This window comes from Branchiostoma belcheri, unplaced genomic scaffold, assembly GCF_001625305.1.
Source record: "Branchiostoma belcheri isolate BF01 breed outbred unplaced genomic scaffold, Haploidv18h27 scaffold3, whole genome shotgun sequence".
In the NCBI taxonomy this organism is placed as follows: domain Eukaryota; kingdom Metazoa; phylum Chordata; class Leptocardii; order Amphioxiformes; family Branchiostomatidae; genus Branchiostoma; species Branchiostoma belcheri.
The window spans coordinates 2,354,843-2,377,530 of NW_017803909.1; the positions used below are offsets into that span (position 1 = coordinate 2,354,843).

Genomic DNA, 22,688 nt, shown 5'->3' on the forward strand with positions numbered 1-22,688 from the left:
ACTTGTGATTATGTTAAGCAAAAGGATTTTTCAATGATGGCAGAATGATGGCAAAACAACAACATACTGGTGCACAAGAAGATGACCATTTTTTAGTTTTCTTAGATGAAAATAAGCTTGAAAATGCCCCAACGAAAATCTCTTAAAACATCTCTAATTGGTGACATTCTCCTTTCAGCTGGAAGCGGGACCATCACATACTTGGCGACGCTGCCCATCGTCCAGCAGGTGCAGCCCGGGCAGCAGCCGCAGCAGATCCAGCTGCAGGCGGTTCCCCAGGGCCAGCAGGTGCCAGGGGCTGGTATGCTGGGTGCCATGGCTCAGGCTGTGGCCACAGGGCAGCAGCAGGCAGCTCCCAGCCAGACAGCCGCTGTTCCGCAGGGGACAGCGGCTGCTGCAGCTACACCCGGAGAGAAGGCAGCTGCTGGCGAACACCCACACAAGAGGATTGGGTCCTTGGGACTGTTCTTCAGAAAGGTCAGCACTGATCTCATTTGTTAGTTTGAAATTTGGCTTAAATTTCTCCAGAAGTTCCTGTTTAGGCTACGTGACACCTACCTTTTCACCTGCTCTTTTATGTCAAGATTTTTGAGCCATCTGAACTGGAAAGGAATTGTGTTGTATGTATGACTGAAATCTCTATTGCCCTATTTATTCATTAGGTTATACTAGGCCTGTGTAACCAGTGGCTTTGTACAGAACCTGTAGAATGCATTAAGCAGATGACACCTGTGGTCTGTTCCCCTCAGGTGTACCACCTGGCCAGCGTGCGGCTGCGGGACCTTTGTGAGAAGCTGGAGGTGGGAGACGAGCTGCGGAGGAAGATGTGGACGTGTTTCACTCACACGCTGAAGGAGCACGTGGAGCTGATGAGGGACCGGCATCTGGACCAGATCGTCATGTGCTCCATCTATGTCATGGCTAAGGTATCCGCAAACGTACGCACTTATTCATGTCATTGTGTGGTGTAGTGCTGTAGAGGGGAAAAGGGTCAATGGACACTTTTGTCTATGTGTGTGTGCGTGTGTGTGTTTAAAGATATTCTTTGTTTTGCACAGCAATTTGTTGTTTTTTTTTTGTATAGAAAAACAATAAGGTTATGACATTGCCTCTTGTATTGCCAATATTGTACTAGAAAGTTTCGTTGTCATTTTCTAATTATTTTTGACATGGATAAAGTATGGGATGAAGTTTACAGTTGAATAAAATGTTGTGCCTTTCCCCCACAGGTAACCCAACATGACAAGTCCTTCCAGGATATCATGAAGTGTTACCGCACCCAGCCACAGGCCAGCAGCCATGTAAGTCCCACATTTCTGCAGACAGCCACTTTTAAAAACCATTAGCACGCTACTGGTAATCCTCCTTGATGTCTGTATGCTTTTAGAGTCATTTGCCAGCCCACCCCCTTTGTGCATGACATGAAACATTAGACACACTGCTGGGTGCTGTTCCCAGAGTTGAGTGTTGTACATTACTCTCCACCCTGCAGGTTTACCGAAGTGTACTATTACATGGGGACCGAGAGAGACGAAGCTCAGGTAGCAGTGAGGGCAGTGGCAAGACATCTCCTGTCACAGCTGACAAGGACAAAGGTGGGACCATGAACAGACTTATTGTACATATATTGGATACACCTTGTCTTAACAATCACAATTGTGAAGTGTCTACTGCATGTTACAGTTCCGAAAATATGCTAATGATGTGGCAATGTGAAAGTATGTAAATTGGCTTAGACTTCATTTTGGCTGTGTTCCAAAACAGGTAATGGGGAGCGGCCTATCAGATCCAGCAGCACGTTACCGGTGCCAGCTCCGAGCAGCGCGCCGCCGACACCCACACGGCTGGCGGGACTGGGCACCAACGTGGACGGAGAGGAGAGGGGCGACCTGATCCAGTTCTACAACACTGTAAGGAACTCATACCACAGTTCTACTATAAATAATGGTGTTGTTGCATAGCTAACATGAAGTTTGCGAATTTTTCAGTAACACATCATGTAAAGCTAGTTGTTTGGTCAATAGAAGTGTTAATAATCTGTTTTCTGCTGTTTTCCAGATCTTTGTGACAAAACTTAAGAGCTACGTCAGAAAGTTCTCTCCCACTGGGGACCACAAGGTGGGTTTAGAAAAAAAAACCTTGCAGTGCTTCTGTAATACCTTTTCAACAGAATAGACTAGAATTTAGAATGAATACTATATTTCCACCCTCAAAATTTAGTTTCTTGTTAGTTAATGTCTTTAACTTAAGTTTAAGTAGAAATCAACTGTGTGATCTTTCAGCTGGGTACAAAAAGGAGTTACGTTGCCATGTGTAGTTCTGCAAGTTGAATGTTGTTGTGTGTCTGCAGGCGGACTCTACCGTCCCCCCGTTGTCTCCCATTCCACTGCCGCGCACACACCTGCAGTCCCCCAGGAGAGTCTCTGTCAGACATCCCATCTACATCTCCCCCCACAAAAATGGTAGGAACTTCTGTGAGTGCTGATTTTTTTTCTTCCTTTGTTTGGGTGACGTGAAAGAAGGGGGTGCTGGTTTCAAAGGGAGTTACATGGAGATATGTCAAAGTTTGTGTTTGCATGCAGGGCTATTGTTATGGTGTCAATTATGTGGTAGATTGTGCCCCTTCAAGAGATATTGCATGGAATGCTTGGTAGGCCATTTTTGCAGTGATATGCAATATGCATTTTACTACATTGAAAAAGTGAATTTTGAAAATGGCTGTCCGATTTGTTCGATACCATGTATATAAGTGTTGGATCAGTCAGAACTTTACGAATCTTGTCTGAAAGTTGTGTTTCTTGTTTCCAGGGAGACCATTGACCCCCACCAGTGCAATGCTGTACTGTTTTGGGAAAAGTCCTGCAAAGGTACGTGTGATATTTCAGCTTCAGTTTGGTTTCGTGTGTTTGGTTTGTCCTACAGCTCTTTTTAACAATACACTCTGGAGGCATACTAATTTTTAAGACCACTAATACCACTATTCATCAACACACCAGAATAGCTGACCTCAGAAGGTGGATTGAGGCTAAAGATAAGAATTTTGTTGAAAATCAACACTGAATGTCATAGAGGTAAAGAATTAAGGGTGCATATTCCCTTTAGAGTACACTTAAACATAGCAACACTGCTACAGAAGAATTAGAACCTGTGAACTTAACAGTATTTTCCCCGGGACAAGTAAAAGTTGACTCTGTTTCCTATCTGCAGAATCTTCAGGATATCACCAGCATGATCAAGTCCGGGGAGCAGCCCACCAAGAAGAGAGCGCTCAACTACGACACAAATGAGAACCCCGCCAAGCGACTCTGCTCCGCGGGCAGCGACAGAACGTTGTTCCAGAAACTTAAGGATATAGACACGGTGCGACAGGCAGCTAACGCCAACCAATAGACAAAGTGTATTTTTGTAAGACATACCTGTAAAACGGACAAAAGTGTGGTGTTTTTGTCTTTAAGTCTTTTTTTCTGTGTATAACAAACAATCTTTGGAGAATCATAGCCTCTAAATCAGACTTCCAATGTGCAACATTTCCTTAGCTTTTGCAAGTAAGCATGTCTACAACTGTGAGTTAACTTTTAAGCATAGACTGGAGGAAGGGGGCTAGAATGTAACGATGTTAGAAATGGAAGGGTAACAAAAACTGCAGCACCACTGTGGAAAAAAAGGGCAGGCTATTTATACTAATAGAGGAGTGGCTTATTTATGATGTATTTTTCCATGTATTTATGTGATGGTTAGATGAACACTATCAACTATTGGAGGATCTCATGGGGGTGTGTATGTAGGTTAACAGGAGTTTGCCACTTTGATGTACACTAAAGGAGCATCTGGAGTAGTGACAATTGTGACAGTTGTGATTTCTATGAAGACATAGAACCCCAGTGTGCCCTCTCAAATTAACAGCAAAAGGAAAGAAAAACAATCATGGTTTCTTGTAACAGGTAATATGCATTTAAACAGAAACAGATGAAGTGTCTTGGTATGAGGGGGTAAACTCTGTGCATGTTTGGATACAGTATACCAGAGGATGTATTTTTGACAAACCTTCGCTGAGATGTGAAGACAAGTACGGAATGGCAATTTTTCCTGCCCGATTTTAACCTTTGTTTACTGTTGAGGTAGTGTTTGTAGTGTTTTTGTAAGCTCTTGTTTTCTTATGGGAGAACTTTCCAGTCAAGTCAAATAGCCCTTTTCCCCCTTGTTATGACGACAATGCTGTGGTTGAGGAATGATGCCTTCCATTTGTATTTGTTGTTCAACCCCTAACAAGAGTTAGAGGGTAAAAACTTCAGTAAGAATGGAGGTGTTGTTAGTAGTACTAGAGACTGGAGCTAGAACACAACACTGTTATGATTTGCTTATAAGTTGCAACAGCCATTTTGTGTGTGATCTATTAATTAATTTTGTCTGCAAAGCTTCTTCCCCTAATAGCATTTCATGGTCTTTTGTCTTTGTAATGTATTGTGATGTCTTAATTTTAATTTGGTAATTACCTAGAACCTTTTCCTTTGTTGCACTTAGACCAATGTTTTAGAACAATTTATTTTAGAGTTTTATAACCAATTGCATATGAATTTGCTGTCTCAAAAGGTTTCAACCTTCTTGTGTACAGGAATCTTAAAAAGATTTGGACCAAATATGGTTGTAGAATGGCCATTTGCTTCGACAGGGAAGTAAAAAAAAGGAAACATTATGTTTCTTGTAAACATTTGCTTGTAAAAAGATGTAGGAAAAAATCAAGCAATGTACATTTACTAGTAATGTACTAGTGACTTGACTTTTGCAGTAAATTTGACCAGAAATTTTCCAGAGATTGTTGTCAGTATTATTGTTTGTTGTCAGAGCTGACTGAATGAAAGTTAGTATTATTGTCTTTGATAGTTTGTTATAGAGGTGTGCATCAGTATTCCTGAAAGAAAGATGGCTTTCCTCCACACTCCTACGTTCGATGGTCAATCCTACTTCGGGCTACTGCTCTTGTGCAAGTCCCCTTATTACCTCCGGGGAAGGAGACATCCTTCTGTGGAAGGGTATTAGAATGGTTTGGGATTTTTATTTTCGCAGCTGTTTCTCGCGTTGGGGTGGACAGATTTTTTGGGGACTTGGTATTTGTTTTGCTATTGGGCTGTAGATGATGCACATTCTTTTGCTTTTATTGTATGTGTTTTCGGGCGTGAAAATTAAGACTTTTGGCGGCACACGAAAACCCCTTTGACCCTGAAAATGGTCGCGCGCATTGACCTTTGGTGTGTTTAAGGTATTATCAGTTTGGTCCACTTTCCTTACACTTTGAACAGAGGGGTGTCCAGTTTTGATAAATTCTCTGTTTAAAAATATGCGCCAAAACGCCGTTTTCCATGGCTGCATAGCCAGATTTAGTGAAAATATGCACAGTTCAAAGAACCTTTAGTGAAAATATATATATTCCTTTGCGGATTTATGGTGTCTTTTGAGCTCGATCGAACCCGGGAGTGTTAATACGGGGGCATGGTACTAGTGTCTGTAGTAACGGTAGTGAGTCACAAGTATGCAATTGAGTATTATGCATTAACGTTTGCATACGTGCGTATATTTACTACAACTTCTTGTAAACCCTTGTATATTTGATGTACTATAAGCAGCAAGCTTCTGTATGGAACATTTCGGATCCCAGTCACTCTGTCTCCATTCATATGATATAGACACTGAAAATTCACAAATTGATTCCCTTCGTATATTGCAGTCGGTGTGTTAATATTCAGTTTCCTGTCATGAAGAAAAGACCAGGTTCAAACTAAAGCTATCCCTTTCCTTGGTGCTGAAAAACAAATTAAATTGGTGTGGCCTAATGCTTATATTTAGCCATAAGTTTGCCATCTTGAGGCTTTGAGTGTATGGAACCCTCTGTGGAAGCACTCTAAAAGTTATTTTGTTCTTGTTTTAGATAGCTATAACATTCTAGGTGATATTTTCATGCCTTTCTGTTATCCATCCTGGTCCATCTCTTATAGTGAAGTAATGAGTTGATCAAACTCTGTCTTTTGCTGTCACTTGGATTGGCCAGGTACACTAAGACAAACACACGCGGCTGTACAGAAGCGCCACCCTGCACATTGATTCATCACAACAGTTGCCCCAAGATGGCATGATCAGCACCATGGTCATAGCCTATATCATTCTCTCAGTGGGATCCTGAGCAAACATCATTTATTGTTTTGTACAAGCTTCAATGATAACTTCCTGATGTGATGTGCAGACTACATTTCAGGTGGGCACTGTTCCATAACTTTAGCATAGAGTGTATAAGTAAGAATCCAGGGGGATATCCCTATTCTGGTAGGGGCCTTTAGAATAGTAGCATTAGTATTATATCTCAAAATAGCTTAACAGCGAGATTTGAAGGGATTGAGTGAATTAATATATTAATACTTCGTCACACAGGAAAAACGACAGGCAAGTTTATTTCTGCTTACAACATGTACTTTATTCAGTGTGTTAAAGAAAGTGCACACTCCCAAATTCGCACCAAGTCACCGCCTGAAAACGGCAGTTCCATTTTGCTAAAACTTTGATGGTTTGTGAACATGAAGCTATGACCTAAGGACAGGTATAAAACGCAGGATATGAAAATAAAAAGGGTAAAATTTTCGGTAGTGATGACTATTCTGAGACATTTTGTACAGTAACAACACGTGGAGAAAGCTAAAGCATCAGGCTACGTTCCTTAGAGGAAGTTCTTACTGGAAATTGCTGTTGAAAGAAGACTCGTCACTCTCCTGGGAGCTACGGCTGCGAGAATTCCAGCGCGTATTCTCGTTGGACGTTGGAGCGGGATCCGGACTCGCTGTGGTGGGTACATGGCATACAGTTATACACTGCATGATTTCTTTTAAACTTATCTCATACAACAAAGTTTTGGAGACGTTGAACATTTAGAATTGGTTTGTCATATTAAAGAACTGTTGTGGGTAGCATTCAACAACAGCTGTTACTGAAATCATTCCGTGACACGTTTGCATTATATATAAACAGGTGTAAGAAATAATAACTGATGTTTCCAGCATTAGTGTTTGAGAATATAATATTTGGTCTCAAGCAAAGGTGGAACTTTAGATGCTTTACCTGCTGCCGTAACGGAAGATGTCGGAGGTCCTGCGGGAGTCCACGCACTGGTGGGCGGGGCACACGCAGTCCTGGGGAACCTCGATACCGGCGGTGAAGTGAGTCTGGTCACGGTCGGTCTTGGCTGCATGGAGAGTCAGGAGGAGGTTAGTGTATTGCTTCAAACAACTTGCTTTTTCAAGGTATTTTCTGTGGTCTTTGTTCAGTACAGGTGATGGGTTCAACAAGAAAGAGGCCGAGCAAAGTTATGCTACAATTTACTTTGATATCTCTTCAATTCTGAAAGTTAGTGAGAAAAGGAAGCCGGGTGGACGGAAGCCACGCTTACCACTGAGGTGGGGGCAGTTGAAGGAGACCTTCTGGAAGGTCTCGTCGACACCCTTGCAGGGGCGCTCGCACTGCAGGAACTTCTGGGTAGAGTAGCAGGCGCCGTTACGGTGAGACTGCCGGATGCGGGTCATCACACCCTGGCATTCTGGTGAAGAAAAAGCATGGCATGATTGAAACGTTCGAACTAACCATATGAACAGAAAATATCGTACAGTACCAGCATTGACACCAACTAAAACCCGACAGCACCCATAATGTATCGGTATTTTTCCTTTAGGGTAGTGGTGAGTGAGAGGTTGACACTTACTGCAGTTCTGGCAAGGACGGCTCTCGACGAAAGTCTGGCACTGCTGGCTCTGCTCCTCCTGAGAGGACCACAGGGTCTTCCTGTCCTGCTGCTGCTGGGTACGGGAAGCCTGAGGATCGCAGGCCACAGAGACGCGGCGGGTCTGCTCACCCTGGCTGCACTGCCTGTCGGACTGGCACTCAGACCAGAGGCTCTGCTGGACCAGAACACAGCCTGGGAAAATTGAGAGGCGTTAGGAGGTTATACGTTAGGAATACGGTCTGTAAAGTGTCGTGAAATGACAATGATATTGGAAGTTTATTTTGTCTCTACATACAATTGATCATGCGCTAAAGCTAGGTGGATATACCATTAGGACAACTTACCAGGCTGGACCTGGGGCTGCTGCCTGGGCAGGCTGCGGACGATCTGCAGGAAGGTGTTGGTCAGGGTGTTCTGCTGCTGACGCTGGACGCGCTGCTGCTCACGCTGCTGCTGCTGGCGCTGGATCTGCTGGATCTGCTGCTGGAACTGCTGCACCTGCTGCTGCACCTGCTGCTGCTGCTGCTGGCGCTGCTGCCTCACACGGATGCGGTCCTGGTTAACATATGAAAGAGTTTTTTGCGTAAGCGCAAATGTCTAATTGATACTTTTGAATTAAAGCGCAAAACGGCATACTTAGGATAAATTCTAAGGAAAATTTTGACAGCCTTCGTAAGAAAATACTCAGAAAAACTTTGACAGGATCCTTAGGAAAATTCTCAGGAAAAATTTGTCACCTCAGGGGTGCGGTTGATGTCACGCTCCTGCTGCTGCAGCTGCTGCAGGGTCTCCTGCTGCTGGTCCTCGTACTCCTGCTGCTGGCGCCTGATCTGCCTGATCTGCTGCTGGGTCTCCTGCTGCTCACGGATCTGCTGCTCCTGCTCGCGCCTCTCGGACTGCTGGCGCTGCTGGCGGGACTGCCACTGCTGCTGCTGGCCCTGGGAGGTCTGGAAGGTGGCCTCGGGCTGGCTGCTGCTGGTCTGGCGCTGGACAGTCAGGGTCTGGCGCCTGGTCTCCTCACCCTGGAACCCACTCTCGATCTGGACACGGACCTCATTCTGGCGCTGGGACTCGAAGCTGAGCAAATTCATAAATCGGATCGTTAATAATACGAATTGTGTTGTGTTGCTACCGTTTTTACTTTAAATAACAAAGCAATTAACAAATCATCTATATCTCTAATATTGGTCCAATCCAATTCCAGGGTTAGTATGATTGTTTTGTGAGGTTCTGTACCTGATCTGGATGGGCCTGGGCTGGTTCTGCTGCTGGCTCTGCTGCTGGCTCTGCTGCTGGCTGCGGACGATCCAGCTGTTCTGAGTCTGAGAGGTGGTCAGGAAGTTGGGGTTCTGCTGCTGCTGCTGGGTCTGCTGGTACTGCTGCTGCTGGCGGCTCTGCTTCTGGCCCTGCTGCTGCTGCTGCTGGCGCAGCTGCTGCTGCTGGCGCTGCTGCTGCTGGGTAAGGACGCCATTGAAGCTGACGCACTGCTCAATACCGGACACGAACTGGACGGGAGTGCACTGCACCTGTGTCGGTGGAAGACAACGTTGTAGTTGGCCGTTTCGAACAAGACAAAACGTTGTTCCCTCTGCTCTTAATCATCATCCGTTGTGTTACTTTGTAGCCCAAAAGGACGGAAAATACAAGTTTGTTTACCTGCTGCTGCTGCTGCTGCTGCTGCCTGCTGCTGCTGCTGCTCGGTGGTCAGAGGCCTGGTCTGGGTCTGCTGCTGGCTGGAGCCCTGGCCCTTGGTGACCAGGCGGCGCTGGAAGGTCTGCACGTTCACACTGAAGATTCAAGATAAAACTATTGAATCACATTTGTATGTGAAAAAATCTTGGGATTGTTTCCCTGGAAGCTCATTCTTTACACACACTGACTAAACTAGTGGAGCTAGACTTATGTACAAATCGTAACAAAAGTACAATCACGAAGGCTAACGCAAAGGTTTTCCACAAATATAGTTGTGGACGTACCGGGTGGACATGTTGAGCTGCTGGTACAGGTCACGGGTGATGTTCAGCTGCAGGGGCCAGTCCTGGATGGACACGGTGGCGTTGTTGGTGCCAATACGCCACTGGCTCTGGGCAACGATACCGGACTGCTGGGTGTAGGCATCGACAGAGACCTGGGCACGCTCCAGCATGCTCAGCCTAAGCAGGGCAACAGAGAAACGTCCGTTAATACAATGAGACATGCTCTTACAATTACGTTTGACATACCATGTGCACCAGTTGCGAATGAATTATGTACATTAAAGGAAAAGACAAGCTACTGTCTGTATTATCCCTACGCAAACCGTATCTGCGACACCGTTGCTGCATGATACGAGATACGTAATACGGCTTCTCACCTGCCGTTGACGGTGGCCTGGATGTTCCTGCGGACAGCGTTCATGCGCACGCGGGTGTTGGCGTTGACGGTGGAGGCGACCTCATAGCTCATGCGGAGGGGCAGACCCATGGAGGTGGGGATGGAGGTACGGCAGTCGTCCTGGGTGGTAGCCTGGCGGATCTGCAGGCCCTGGCCGCGGGTCAGGTTGCGGATCATCTGGGCAAGACCTGTGGTGCGCACGGTGGGTATAAGATGTTACCTTTTGTTTGAATTCATTCATTATACATGGGATTGGATTCCATATCTTGGTAGATCCCATCTGTGTAAGAGCTAACGTCACATCATTAGATGAAAATCTGAAACCTTACATCTAACTCCTAAGTCTCTTCTGTATCAAATACCAACTTCGGGACTTACCAGTGGTGTTCTGGGTGGAGAAGGTGGTCTCGTGGCCGTTGACGACGACGTAGTAGGTCAGCTGAGGGGTGACGATCTGCTGGCGGCGCTGCTGCTGCTGCTCCTGGCACTTGCGGTCCTCCTGGAAGAGTACAGTTACCACGATTAACAAGATCCAATGGTTGGAAGGATGGCGAAACAAAACTCAGGAGTATCACGTTGCTCCTGGTTCAAGGTATGCTACAGTTGTAGCTTCTAGTAGTGAAATCGTACTGTCCTTTGCATATGTATGGAATCAGAATTATGCTGGAATCAGAATTATGCTGGATATGTATATGAGATTCCTACCGTGGTCTGCTGCTGGTACTGGGGACGCTGGGTGCGCTCCTGGCTGCGGCTCTGGCTGCGGCCCTGGCTGCGCTCCTGGCTGCGGCCCTGGCTGCGGCCCTGGCTGCGCTCCTGGCTGCGCTCCTGGCTCTCGGTCTCCAGAATGCTCCACTCCTCCATGATCCTGCAAGTCACAGAAATGACGCGATACGATCAAATTTAACACGATCAATTACCTTCGAAATGCGACATTTAAACTACGCTGTTTAGGTGCTATGGAATGTTAGAGCAGCTCATATTTGACTCTCTGACAATGAATGTAGCTAGCGATGCCTATTTACCAGTCACGGTTCTGCTGCTGCTGGCGGCGCTCCTCGCTGGTGGATGGGCGGTTCTGGCTGCGCTCACGCTGCTGCTGGCGGCGCACGGCGCTGAAGTAAGTCTCCAGACCCTCGTGGCGGACACCGAACTGGGCGGAATTACACATGAGAATAATGTTAGGTCGTGGGCTGATTAAGAGTATGTGTAAGAGCCGTATACATCCTGTTAGTCTCGGGTATACTTTTTGGAAATGTCCATGTTGCACACGTACAGAACCTTTCATCATCTTTATCCACAAGCAAGACAAGGGCTTACCTCGAAGACGTTGTAGTTGTAGCCAGTGTTGTGCTTCTGGATGTTGACCATGACGGAGCGGGGGATGGGGCTCTGGTCGGTGAACAGGATGTGAGAGTCCACGAAGTGAGACATGCGCCTGGAACCGGCAGTGCCTGTGTGTGCGATACATCCAATCAGTGACGATGGCCTTCAACTTTGATAATCTATACTCGACATTGGAGTTATGTTATGTTATGATACAAATATAATTGATTTTTTTGCATTAACTGGTGATAAAGGAGAATCCAATGCCTAGAGGATTGGCTGAGGATTAAACATGGACTTACTGTTGTAGCCAGTATCGTACATGATGGCCCTGGAGCCGTTGAACTGCTGAGAGAACTCAGAGACGGTCTGGTTGGCGATCATCTCAAGAGTCTGCTGGGCGATGCGAGACCTTCGAAGTGGATAAAACATAGAACAACATTTTGTCACAAACAAGATACAACATGAGTGTAATGGAAACTACTTTCATGTCTTTCATTACTAGTGAAATTCACACTGTACTAATTGAGATCCTTAACAAACAATACGTCCTGGTCAGTTGTTTCTTGGAGTATCAGACTCAAATTTGTGTCAATACAATATCTAGTCAAAACCAGATGATACAAATGCGATGGGAGTACTCACTGCTGCTGGGTCTGGGGGTTGGTGCGGCCGTTCTGGGCCATCTGGGTCAGGTAGCTGGAGCAGAAGGAGGCGACCTGGGGGTCGGACTCGCGCTGCAGACGGGAGACGATGCGGTTGACACACTGCTGGGAGTTGCAGGTCTCCATCAGCAGGACGAAGGCGGCGGTACGGACCTCCACGCCGTTCTCCTGGGTGTTGAAAATCTGGGACAGCTGCTCCTGGTTCTGTAGATACAACACAAAACGGCATTACAATACATCAAGGCTGACGACATTCTAGAGCGAACGGATATGCTTTAATGGCATGTCCAATAAATCGTCCCGTCTATACTTTCCCCGATAATGGGTAGGAAAACACTTCAGGCTAAAGGGAATTCCCATTTACAAACCGAATGTACTGTTAAATGCAGTGATACCTGCTGAGTGATCTGCTGCCTGTCGACCCTCCACATAGCGTAGATGGCGACCTGGCGGGTGCCGTTGCTCCTCTGGGTGTTGCGGGCGACCTGCATCAGCTGGGGGATGGTGGAGGGCAGACCGGCGTTGCCGATAGCCTTCAGGGCGATCTGGACCTCGCGCTCGGAGCCGGTCTGCTGGCCACGCTGCAGCTCAGAGACCAGGACGTGACGGGCCTGACGGACCTCAGTCTGTTGGGAGGAACACAGCATCGACGTCAGAAATAAGTTGTAACTGTGTTTTAAAAACATAGTAGCCCAGGAATTCATAGCGGTTGGCAAGGAGTATCTTTGGAATCATTACCTATCGAAATTGCACATAACCAATGCTAGTATAACTTACGGGGGCGGCATTCTCGTTGACGTTGTTCTGGGTGGTGTAGGTGTTGACCAGGGAGCCGAGGGTCAGAAGAGCCTGCTCACGGACCTGCTGGGACTGGGAGCGCTGGCGGAGGATGAACTGAAATACAAGAATGCGATAGGAAAAATGAAAATGTGACGATAGAAAGTACACGGAGACAATAGTGTAATGATGGTTTGTCTTTGTCTAATTCACATTTTTCTAACTATGATATATCTGGACACATTTGGATGTCTGATTGAAGTTTGAGAGTGGTGAACATTACTCACCAGAATGCCGTCCAGGTTCTGGCGGATGGGGCGCTGGAGCATAGCGATGCCGCGGAGGAAGTTCTGGGCCTGCTGCTCGCTGACCTCACCGGTCTGGATCTGCTCGGTCATCAGCTGGACACCAGCCTGGGTGCTGACGTGGGACAGAGCCTGCTGGATGGGCTGGCGGAACTGCTCCTGCTGCACGAAGTCGGTGTAGACCTTGCGCAGAGTGTTCTGGCTGCACTCACGGAGGGTGCGGACGATGTTGAGGAGAGCCAGGGTCTGCTGCTGCTCCTGCTGCTCCTGCTCCTGCTCGAAACGCTGCTGCTGCTGCTGGAGCTGCTGGAGCTGCTGCTGCTGCTCCTGGCTGCGGGACTGGCTCCTGACCTCCTGCTGGCGGCGCTCGTTCTCCTGCTGGCGCTGCTGGATGCCCTGCTGGGCCTGCTGGGACTGGGTCCACTGCTGCAGCTGCTCCTGAACCTGCAAAGTGAACATGTGGCGATGAGAAAATGTAGAAAGGCACAGTGCTTATATTTATGCAAACACGAATCTCTCTTCGTGTACAGATTGTTGTTCTATGGAAATAGAAAGTCTGCGTACCTCCTGGCGGGTCTCGGTGGTCTGGCTACGGCGGGTGATGTTCCTGCGGATCTCCTGCTGGTCCTGGATGGGCTGGAAGACCAGGCTGGTGGTGGGGCGCTGCTGCAGATCTGCACAGATGAAATACCATCACGTATCAGTGTCAAATGCTATGCGAAAAATACAAATGAAAAATAACTACGCTGAGTTTGTATAGTAAATGGGATCTCTATGTAGATACTTACCGGCGGGGCGGAGGTTGCTGTCTCCCTCGCTGACACGCCTCAGACGCAGGGTCTGCCTGTCGTAAGAAAGTTGACAAACGTCAGAAGCATCGCAGGGCAAAACCGATGGCTCATTATCTGTCATTCGTAGCCATCCCGATCACACGTACATTGATGGGCAAACATGTCACGAGAATGAAGTATGAAACTGGCCAGGCAAGCTTTTAACATCTTGACCTGAGATTTGTGACTGTTACTTACTGGATGTTGGTGGTGACGGCACCGGTCTGCTGGTTCTGCTGGCCGGTCTGCTGGCTCTGCTCGCGGGTCTGCTGGCTCTGCTGGTTGTACAGAGAGATGACGTGCTGCTCGCGGGTCTGGACCTGGGACACGATGAAGTTCTGCTGCTGCTGCTGCTGGGAGGAGCGGGTCTCCTGGCTGCCGCTGCGCTTGTTGATGTTCAGGTTGGACAGGGTGACGTTGGTCTGGGAGGTGGAGTTCCTCAGGTCCTCCTAGAGGGCGCAACACGTAAGTGTATTATCAGTAACTGTCCCAAACGTTTCTCAATGTCGGACTAACATGTCAATGTCGGACTAACACGTATGTCAACTTTAGGTACGTGAAAACAATTCTGCATTGGTCCCAGTAGTCTTCTACATGCTTAGTTGCTTTTGATGTTTATAAAAAAATCAATAAGGATATTGCTTTGTCTGTATGATGTGAAAAGTAGAAACTCACGGTGTTGGGAGACCTGTTGCCGAACAGAGTGCAGTTAGAGATGACGGCACGCTGAGAGCACTGGCTGAAGTCACGGGAGCGGCGGATCTGCATCTCGTCCTGCTCGCCGTCGGCGCGCACGGTGTAGTTCACACGGCAGTCCCCAACAACATCGGTCTGGGGAAGGCAGGAGACTTATAAATACATGTACACAAGAATAAGGCAAGAAAAGACTTGCAAACATATACATTCACAGACATTTTGGAAATCATTGCAAAATGCCAGCACGTGCACTGCGACTACATACAAAAGATGTGGGGTCGTGTGGCGTAACGACAGAACGTTCGGCTCGGAACTAAGTGTCTGCTTGAGAATGCCGTAGCCATGTTTTGTGATAAATGTTGGAATAAAAAAAACATACAAAAGCTACACCGGTAAAACTGACTAAAGAGAGCACCAACCTCCTGGACAGAGTAGTTGCCCTGGCGCTGGATGAGGTTGAAGTTGAACTGGGACAGGATACCACGCTTGATGTTCAGCACCCACTGCTGCTCGTCCTGGCTGGGGCGGATGTCCTGCACACGGCCGCTCTGGTAGCGGAACCACACGGCGTTCTGCTGCAGGTCGCGGGCGAAGTCGTTGGAGTTGGGAGACCTCTGCCACTGGACCTGGTTGGGCTCGCCGGTGTTGGACTCGTACAGGCGCACGTCCATCAGCTACAGGAGGAAGGCAAACAAAGTTGAGTCGTGTGGCGGCGGCGTAACGGTAGAGTGTTCATCTCGGAACCAAGAGGTCCCGGGTTCGAACCTTGCCAGGCTTTAGGACCTTGGAAAATGCACTTTACACGAACTTTCTCACTGCATTGTATTTTATTGTATTGTCCTCTGTGTTGGTGGCGGCATAAGAAAAGGGAATATAAGTTGAAATTTAAAAACGTGAGTGTGCCGTCACCATGTCTAGTCATTACATGTTGGAATTTAAAAAAAAACGAAGTTGAGCCAAGCGCTTATCTCTTTTAGGCAACGAAATTTCAGAAAAGCAAAACATGCAAATGATCCTAGTACTAGTATTACAATCAAAGCTGCAGTTCTGTGTACATACGTCCATGCGGACTTGGCGGCCGGGCTGGACGGACAGCACGACATCAGCGCGGATGCGCACGCCGGACTGGCTGCTGTTCTGGGGGGTCTGGGTGCCGGTCAGGGCCTCGGACTCATAACGGTACTCGTAGTGACGGAATTCGCGGAATCCGGTCAGGAGGTCTTGTGGAAAAAAAGAGGCATTGTCATCAGTAAGAGCCTTTTCTGCCTTGCGCATATAAAGTACTGAGTGGAAAAATAAACGCATGCAAGATGATAAGATTCAAAGTACAAATCAACTTTCTCTTGTCCCAACTGCACTTTGTTTGTCTACATTAAGGCGTTCATGAAATTTTAACGTAACCTTTTCCCCGTTATGCATTTGTAAAGCAATCTTATCACTATATTTTGTGTTCTAAACAAGAAACACTTTCGTTAACATTGGCTATAGGTAAAACTGTTTAAACAAAGTAGAAATGGACTGTATGGAAGAAAAACGGGTCAATTCTGTAAAACATACCGTGAAAAAGTCAATAATAACTTACCATTTTCTTGAGACTGCTCCTCGGTATGCGGAGCTGCGAATGCAGCCGCTACAAAACACAGCACCAACAGGGCGCGCATCTTGGCTCTATCAGCTTTTCTTGCCGGTTGATCAGCTCGAGAGAAAATTGCTGAAAGTAGTGACGAGCACCTTTCCTCTCCCCCTTTTTATACAGGTGCGGGGCCACAAAGAGCTGAGCCGTGATTGGCCCACGGGGTGGCAAGCCCTGGGCAAGACGCGGGCAGGACAATGGTGTTTGTCCATGGCCAAAGATCGAGAGGGCAATGGTAGGCGTGTGAGCGGTGTGAACAATGGACGGCCGCGTGTGGTAAACTGCTGACACCTCAGAACCGCAGACTCAACCAGTTTTAGCACTTACACAGTATAAAGCAATGTACGAAGCTAATTGAAATATGTTGAATCATGGAAAACGGCCAAGACAATAAGTATATATGCTTTTAAAGTGCATATTTGAATGTGTTGTGGTTAGTTGCTATACTAGTGTAAAGATTTGTGGTGCTACGTGAGGACAAGGTGTAGTGTAGCGGTCTATTTATAAACGATGCAATCATCTGTTTCTATGGATAAAAGTTTCGACACTAGACCCAAAGGTAAAAGTTCAGGCACGTACTAAGACGAGACATGGCTTATGTAAGACAAATATTGTTGATAAGTTGCTAGAAAAACTGTAAAAGTACACGGAGGCAAAATGGATCCATGGAATGCAGAAAAAGCAAAAATCAGTGCATGGTTTCTAGACCGGCATATTGTAAGATTCAAACGTCAGTAGTTTTTTTTTACATTCATAAACATGTGCAGCAGAACTTCGAAAGCAGACTTCACGTTCAATATTCAACTATCTATGAACAACAAACCATAGTGCAGGTGTATTCCTGTCATACGTAGAGCGTACGTATGTGGCGTGAATATTAGGGGGGTAAGTTGGTACATGTTACCAATATTCATCTGAGCTATGCGAGTATCATTCCCTGTTTGTATGAGGATTATTTGTTCAAATTCAAATTCCCCAATTCGTTAAAATACAATGTCTGGTAAACATGTCTCCGTAGTTAGAAGACAACTTTTTTTTTTCATAGTGAGTGTTGGTCATATTGACAGCACAGTTTTCCCAGGCTCTTGAGTTAATGTTATTTCTTTGCCAACACTGCTATCAATTTGTTATTTACCGGAGGCAAGCTATTAGTTTGGTCTTATCTCACAGTCTTTAAATGGCACCAGGGAAGACATGGCTCAGATAGAAGGACGAATTTATCATCATTGACACCTTTATTGCTTGTGTGCACGTGCAGCAGATGAGTGATGCTGCCATACTGTACAGCATTTTTCTCTATTCCAAAATTTATTACAAGACATAGCGGCTCAAGTCAAGTTTTTTCAACTTTTTTTATGCTCCCACCAACGCAGACAAACGCATAAACGGAAAACAGACATATTCATCTGAGTTAAGTGAGGAAATTTGTGTTAAGTGCCTTTCCGAAGGGCACAAGAGCGGTGGCATGGCAGGATTCGAACTCGGGACCTCTTGGTTCCGAGCCGAACACTCTGTCGTTTAATATGCCACATGACCCCACTGTACACCATTGCATGTGCTACTCTCAAACTGATGCGTGCTCGTACAATGGTACATACATAGTTGTTCATTTACGTGCATGTATTTGCAGTGCAGAATCCTGCGGTCAAACGTTTCGACTGTTGATGATGATGTACGTGCGGTTTAGTACCTCAGGAATGTGTTTCAAACCACAAAAACAACCATACACAAACATGTCCGCGCTCCGGCTAGCGACCGTCGGCGCAAGTCCCGTTCAATGACCACGCTCACGTACAGTCATCATTTGCTATTCTGCGGTTTAGGAAGTATGTTGGTAAGGTCATACCGGGAAAGATGCCAAGAAATACGTACACAGTACAACGTTAACACTTGTCAGGTCTGACCTTTAACTTGATAATCCGGTTGTTGTAGTGTTAAAAACAGGTACACATACATCCTGACATGGAGCCTTATAAACACTTGCAGAGCCACAAGGTATTTTGTCTAAGCGAGTCGCGGTTTGATGGGTCAAGATGCAGTACCTCAAGTCATTACGGTACCGCTATCAAACAAAAAGTGCTGTTCTTAATGATGATGATCTTTTGTGATGATCTTTTGTGGAACGATAATTTCATGACATGGCACTTGCGTATACACCTGAACATAAAAGCCATTTTAGAAAGTATTTCGGAACGCATTGGAAATATACTTTCCATCTGTGTACCTGAGGGCTCTATCTTCAGTGTTCTCAATGTTACATAATCTTAACTTACGCCTCAGTGCAAACAACAGTCGGTTTGCCTGCGGTCCTACTCTTACATAACCGCTATATGAAGCGGGCTGTCACGTCAGCTGCCGCGACGCACGTGCTGTTACTATCTGTACTTTTTATGGCTTGATAACCGGGCACGCGGGGCGTGTTTTATTGAACGGTGTGACGGTTTTGGTCGTAAACAACTGCATTGTGCTCTGAGAGCATGATGCAAGACCACGCTAACGGACCAAAGGTCTTAACGGGAACTTCCCAATAGGACAGTCTATTTGTGTAGTGTACACATTTAGCCAGATTTTGTCTCATGTTTTTTTTTCTTATCAGTTCAGGCGAGACTTGATGGCCCTTGAGCCAGGTAAATGCTGGGTATTTCTGTGGGTTTGCGGTATGCCGGGTCAGCACAGCGGTTAGGTCAACATTGTCATATCGGCGGTGGCGTGATCCCGCCTTCAGATTTTTCCACCACTAGATAAATAACAAGTTACTGGCCGTCACGACCGTGGTTTATAAATCAGATTAGGTCCAACAATTGAAGGTAAAAATGTCAGGGCATAACTTCTTGGAGACTAATATTTGTAAGTTCATAAATTGTACGACATGAGATAGCATTGGTGAGCTGAAGTGTTCAACGTTCAGTGAGAAACGGTCGGTGACTGTAGTACTGTTGCCCTACTCAAGCTTCAGTTGGAATGCTATATAGTCTATGATCCCTTCATCTGAAACAAACCTGGTAAAAGCTCCCAAGTCTGTTTCCAAATGTGGCCTGAAATTTTTGGACCATTGGCCAACCAGTACAACACTGCATGTGCGTACGTCGATTTGATATCAACTCGTTATTCAGACAGACAGTCACAATTGGCAGGTAATTTATTGGCATTTGACCGTAATGCTACAGAACGAGCTTAGTAAGTGAAAGTAGCTGCAGTAAATCTCGCTGAGTTTCTCTTGGATCTTGATGACCTGTCCGTATACGTGAGATTTATTGAGCACTTGTGAGCTTGGTGTGATAGATTAAACTAGGCCAAAGTTGAGTCTTTGCAATGTATACTAATGACCATGATGAAATCTTTGTACACTACCCGTACTAAGCCTTACAAAGTTATCTGCAAGAAATAATGGGCACGAAATATACAAAAATCGTTAACTCGAGAACTCATAGTGATATATACTCCTTTAAAGAAAGACGACAGTTGAAGTGTTTGCAAGATTTTACCCTGCAAATAGAGACGGACGCCACAAACCAATCAAACGCTGTTGACATAACATGACAAGTAATAGTCACAGTATTTGAAAACTGTTACAAAATGTGCTGATACCAGACGAAAGTCAAGTTCTTCTTTGACAATGACGATTTCTAGTGTTTTTCTAGTTCGGTTCAGAACGAAGAAAAAAATTGCACACGTTGTCGTCTAGGGGTCAGACAAGGTGAGATGTCAGCCCGCGCAAACACGTTTTTTCTCAAAACAGCTGACTCAAAAATCGGGTGACTCAGACTGGGCAATAATCAACAGGGAGTGCCAGCTCTATATAAAGGTTAATGACCTGTCCCTTAATCTGTTACTCCCTATCCTTATATCTCCCACAAAATGTAACGAAAAATTCGTGTTAAGGGTTCTTAAAAAGAGTCTACTATAGAATTTTGCTCCATATCTGATTTTATAATTGTTAACGATTGCTACAGATGCTGATATGACTTATTCTTTCATTTACTCGAGACAAACTCATTCTTCTGAGGCCACTAGCCAATAAAGAGGGCAAGATTGCCACCCCCTCTAGAAAAAGATACATGTATTCAAAGGTCGATGACCTGACTCGTAAGCTGTACTCCACAAAAATTCAACGAAATATTTGTGTTAAGTGTTTTTAAAAACTGTGCCTTCCATCAAATCTTGGTCCATCCTTACTTTGATGACTGCAGATACTGATATACAGTAGGCATTCTCTGCAGTACCTACACAGATTAATTCTTTATTCAGGTCAAATGCATTTGACTGGCGCCACTAGAGTAGGCATGAATATCACCCCTCTAGAAAATGACATGAAAGAAATTTATTTGCATGTCTATATTCACATCAACGATTTGAATTAAAAAAGATAACATTTTGGCACATTTATAAAATACCTTGAATTCCCAACCTTTCAGAATGCTGCCAATGGCCATAGTATAAGAACAAAAGTTTAGATGTCTCCCAGTACACATATTAAACATGTAGAGACTTGTGCATGAACTTCACGTGAACCTTCGGTTCATGTAAGGCCAGGGTGGCCACAATGGCCAGACAAAAAGTCAACACAGCTCACACTGATAACCTTCACCAACAAATGTCTGGAACAATAGTCTGAAAAGTTGTTTTTGAAATACCTGGGTTGGCCAGCTAAAACAAGTATAGTTATGACTGTAGTTATTGTATGAACCTAAATTCATAGCATTTGAGATTCCAATTTAGTATGTAATGAAGAAAATACATGTGGTAGGGAAGGCATCTTTTGCTTATATGAATGGATATCGGTATTGTACATAGTTATAGTTTATATCAATCAATTATGTCTATAAATCCATGGTGCCTATTTCTCTTAAAGTCTTTGCAGGGGCCTTGAAACAAACTGTTACTTCAACACGTGCCTGATACACACATGCACCAGTGGGTAACTACTATCAGTTACATGTAGAGTGTTGTTCTGTTGCTGAAGCATACAAATGTAACTGTTATGCTGACAGAAGACTTTTTGACAGGGACACTCCAAAGTCAACACCATAAGCCAGACACGGCTAACCTATAGGTGCAAGGTGCATGCCACTTGTTTGTTTGTCTCAGCTCCAGACTAGCAGGAGAGTTGAACTGTTTGTGGAAGACATCTTGCTGATCCTCATTTGTTCAGCTCCCACCCACATATTTTACAGATGTAAAACCGCAGCCTCGTAAACATAAAACCTTTAAAACCTATCATGATGCATACTGGATATGTCAAATTTAAGTGGCTGCTGTTATACATGTACAGATATGTATGGTAACAGAGCTACATGTACCCATTTTTCCCATTCATTACTCTGCTTCCCAGTCTCTTCGTATGCATTGTGTGAGACCGAGTGTAGATAATTAAGTTTTAATTAATGGAGGTACCAATCCTATTTCTCAGCAACCTGCTATCTTATTATTTTTCCTGTTTATGGATGTTGACAATGGAGTTTTATGAGCCCCGACACAGCTAGATGGCAAAAGCCAAACCAGTATGTTCAATTTACTAAATTAGCATAATGAATCATGCATATGTTTTATCAACACACAGTGTTGAGCTGTTTTCCATAACCTTAGTATTGCAACAGAATGGTGGGATGTGAGAAAATCGATGATCAAGCAATATCTTTACCGGTATATTGAATCTTGTCAGTTTTGTTTGTTGGATGTCTGACCTGTGGCTAGCCACTTGATTGGCCAACAGACTATGGCAGGGAGATATTTGAACAATCATAGCATAATGCATGGGTGTCTACCCTTCACCCTTAATTGCTTATGAAGAAAACACACTGAATGAGTACATAATTGGGTACCGTATGGTTCTGTCTGTCCACCAAACTGGGTCTGTTAAACAGCACAGTTTACACAGTTAAGTGATTTGTATGAGGCCATGTTTGTCGATGGTTAGAGTTTGCAAAGTATGGCCTGATCATGTGAAGAAAGCAAATAAGTGCAACACTGACAAATACTTAAGACAGTTGAAACAGATGATACTCTGTAATATTGGAAACTTGGTCTTGGAAAGGTGGTCTTGTGGTTAGATTTGTGGACTCGAATCCCTGGCAGGCCTGTTGTGTCCTTGGGAAAGGCACTTTACACCTATTTCCTCACAGACTCAGGCGAAAATAAGTGCCAACTAGCTTTGGCAAGGGATGTACTCTCGATTGGATGTAAAGCCAGAGCTCCCATGTCTGCATTGCAATACCATGCCTAGACATGTACAGTGGAATGAGTGGATTATCAACCCCCTGCCACTACAGCCTAAAAGAGGCTAGAAGAGGCTACAGGACTACCTTAAGTTTATGCAGCAACCAC

General features: G+C 45.4%; 3 protein-coding genes across 11 annotated transcripts in view; 1 reads left to right on the top strand and 2 right to left on the bottom strand.

Moving 5' to 3' along the window:
* Positions 1–4,806, top strand: part of LOC109473749 (retinoblastoma-like protein 1) — a 31,331-nt gene extending 26,525 nt beyond the window's left edge. For 3 of the 8 annotated variants that reach the window (XM_019773766.1, XM_019773764.1, XM_019773771.1), the window contains 9 exons: positions 179–477; positions 750–938; positions 1,230–1,301; positions 1,493–1,595; positions 1,765–1,910; positions 2,059–2,118; positions 2,351–2,474; positions 2,809–2,867; positions 3,208–4,806. In XM_019773766.1, coding sequence (XP_019629325.1) covers positions 179–477; positions 750–938; positions 1,230–1,301; positions 1,493–1,595; positions 1,765–1,910; positions 2,059–2,118; positions 2,351–2,474; positions 2,809–2,867; positions 3,208–3,390 — 1,235 coding nt within the window. In that variant the 3' untranslated portion in view covers positions 3,391–4,806. The remainder of the gene's footprint in view (positions 1–178; positions 478–749; positions 939–1,229; positions 1,302–1,492; positions 1,596–1,764; positions 1,911–2,058; positions 2,119–2,350; positions 2,475–2,808; positions 2,868–3,207) is intronic. The other 5 variants (XM_019773765.1, XM_019773768.1, XM_019773769.1 and 2 more) reach the window with 4 other exon arrangements.
* A 1,956-nt stretch (positions 4,807–6,762) lies between these two features.
* LOC109473336 (putative mediator of RNA polymerase II transcription subunit 26) lies at positions 6,763–9,230 on the bottom strand. The gene is made up of 8 exons (XM_019773202.1): positions 9,165–9,230; positions 8,996–9,081; positions 8,497–8,836; positions 8,104–8,314; positions 7,739–7,951; positions 7,430–7,576; positions 7,102–7,225; positions 6,763–6,823 (listed from the first exon to the last, which is right to left on the bottom strand). Exons 1-8 carry the CDS (start codon positions 9,228–9,230, stop codon positions 6,763–6,765), a joined length of 1,248 nt encoding a protein of 415 aa, XP_019628761.1.
* Positions 9,058–16,466, bottom strand: LOC109473821 (putative uncharacterized protein DDB_G0271606). Of its 2 annotated transcripts, none has more exons than XM_019773910.1 (20): positions 16,314–16,466; positions 15,791–15,951; positions 15,151–15,405; positions 14,711–14,866; positions 14,234–14,484; positions 13,994–14,049; positions 13,770–13,879; positions 13,188–13,649; positions 12,901–13,017; positions 12,519–12,749; positions 12,104–12,327; positions 11,761–11,870; positions 11,453–11,586; positions 11,158–11,285; positions 10,838–11,000; positions 10,511–10,631; positions 10,113–10,320; positions 9,736–9,912; positions 9,416–9,546; positions 9,058–9,285 (listed from the first exon to the last, which is right to left on the bottom strand). In XM_019773910.1, the coding sequence occupies exons 1-20, from the start codon at positions 16,390–16,392 to the stop codon at positions 9,248–9,250; spliced, it is 3,312 nt and encodes a 1,103-aa protein (XP_019629469.1). In that variant the 5' UTR covers positions 16,393–16,466; the 3' UTR covers positions 9,058–9,247. The 2 variants fall into 2 exon arrangements, with proteins under 2 accessions (XP_019629469.1, XP_019629468.1); XM_019773909.1 differs by having other exon boundaries at positions 9,146–9,288.
* Positions 16,467–22,688: the final 6,222 nt, after the last annotated feature.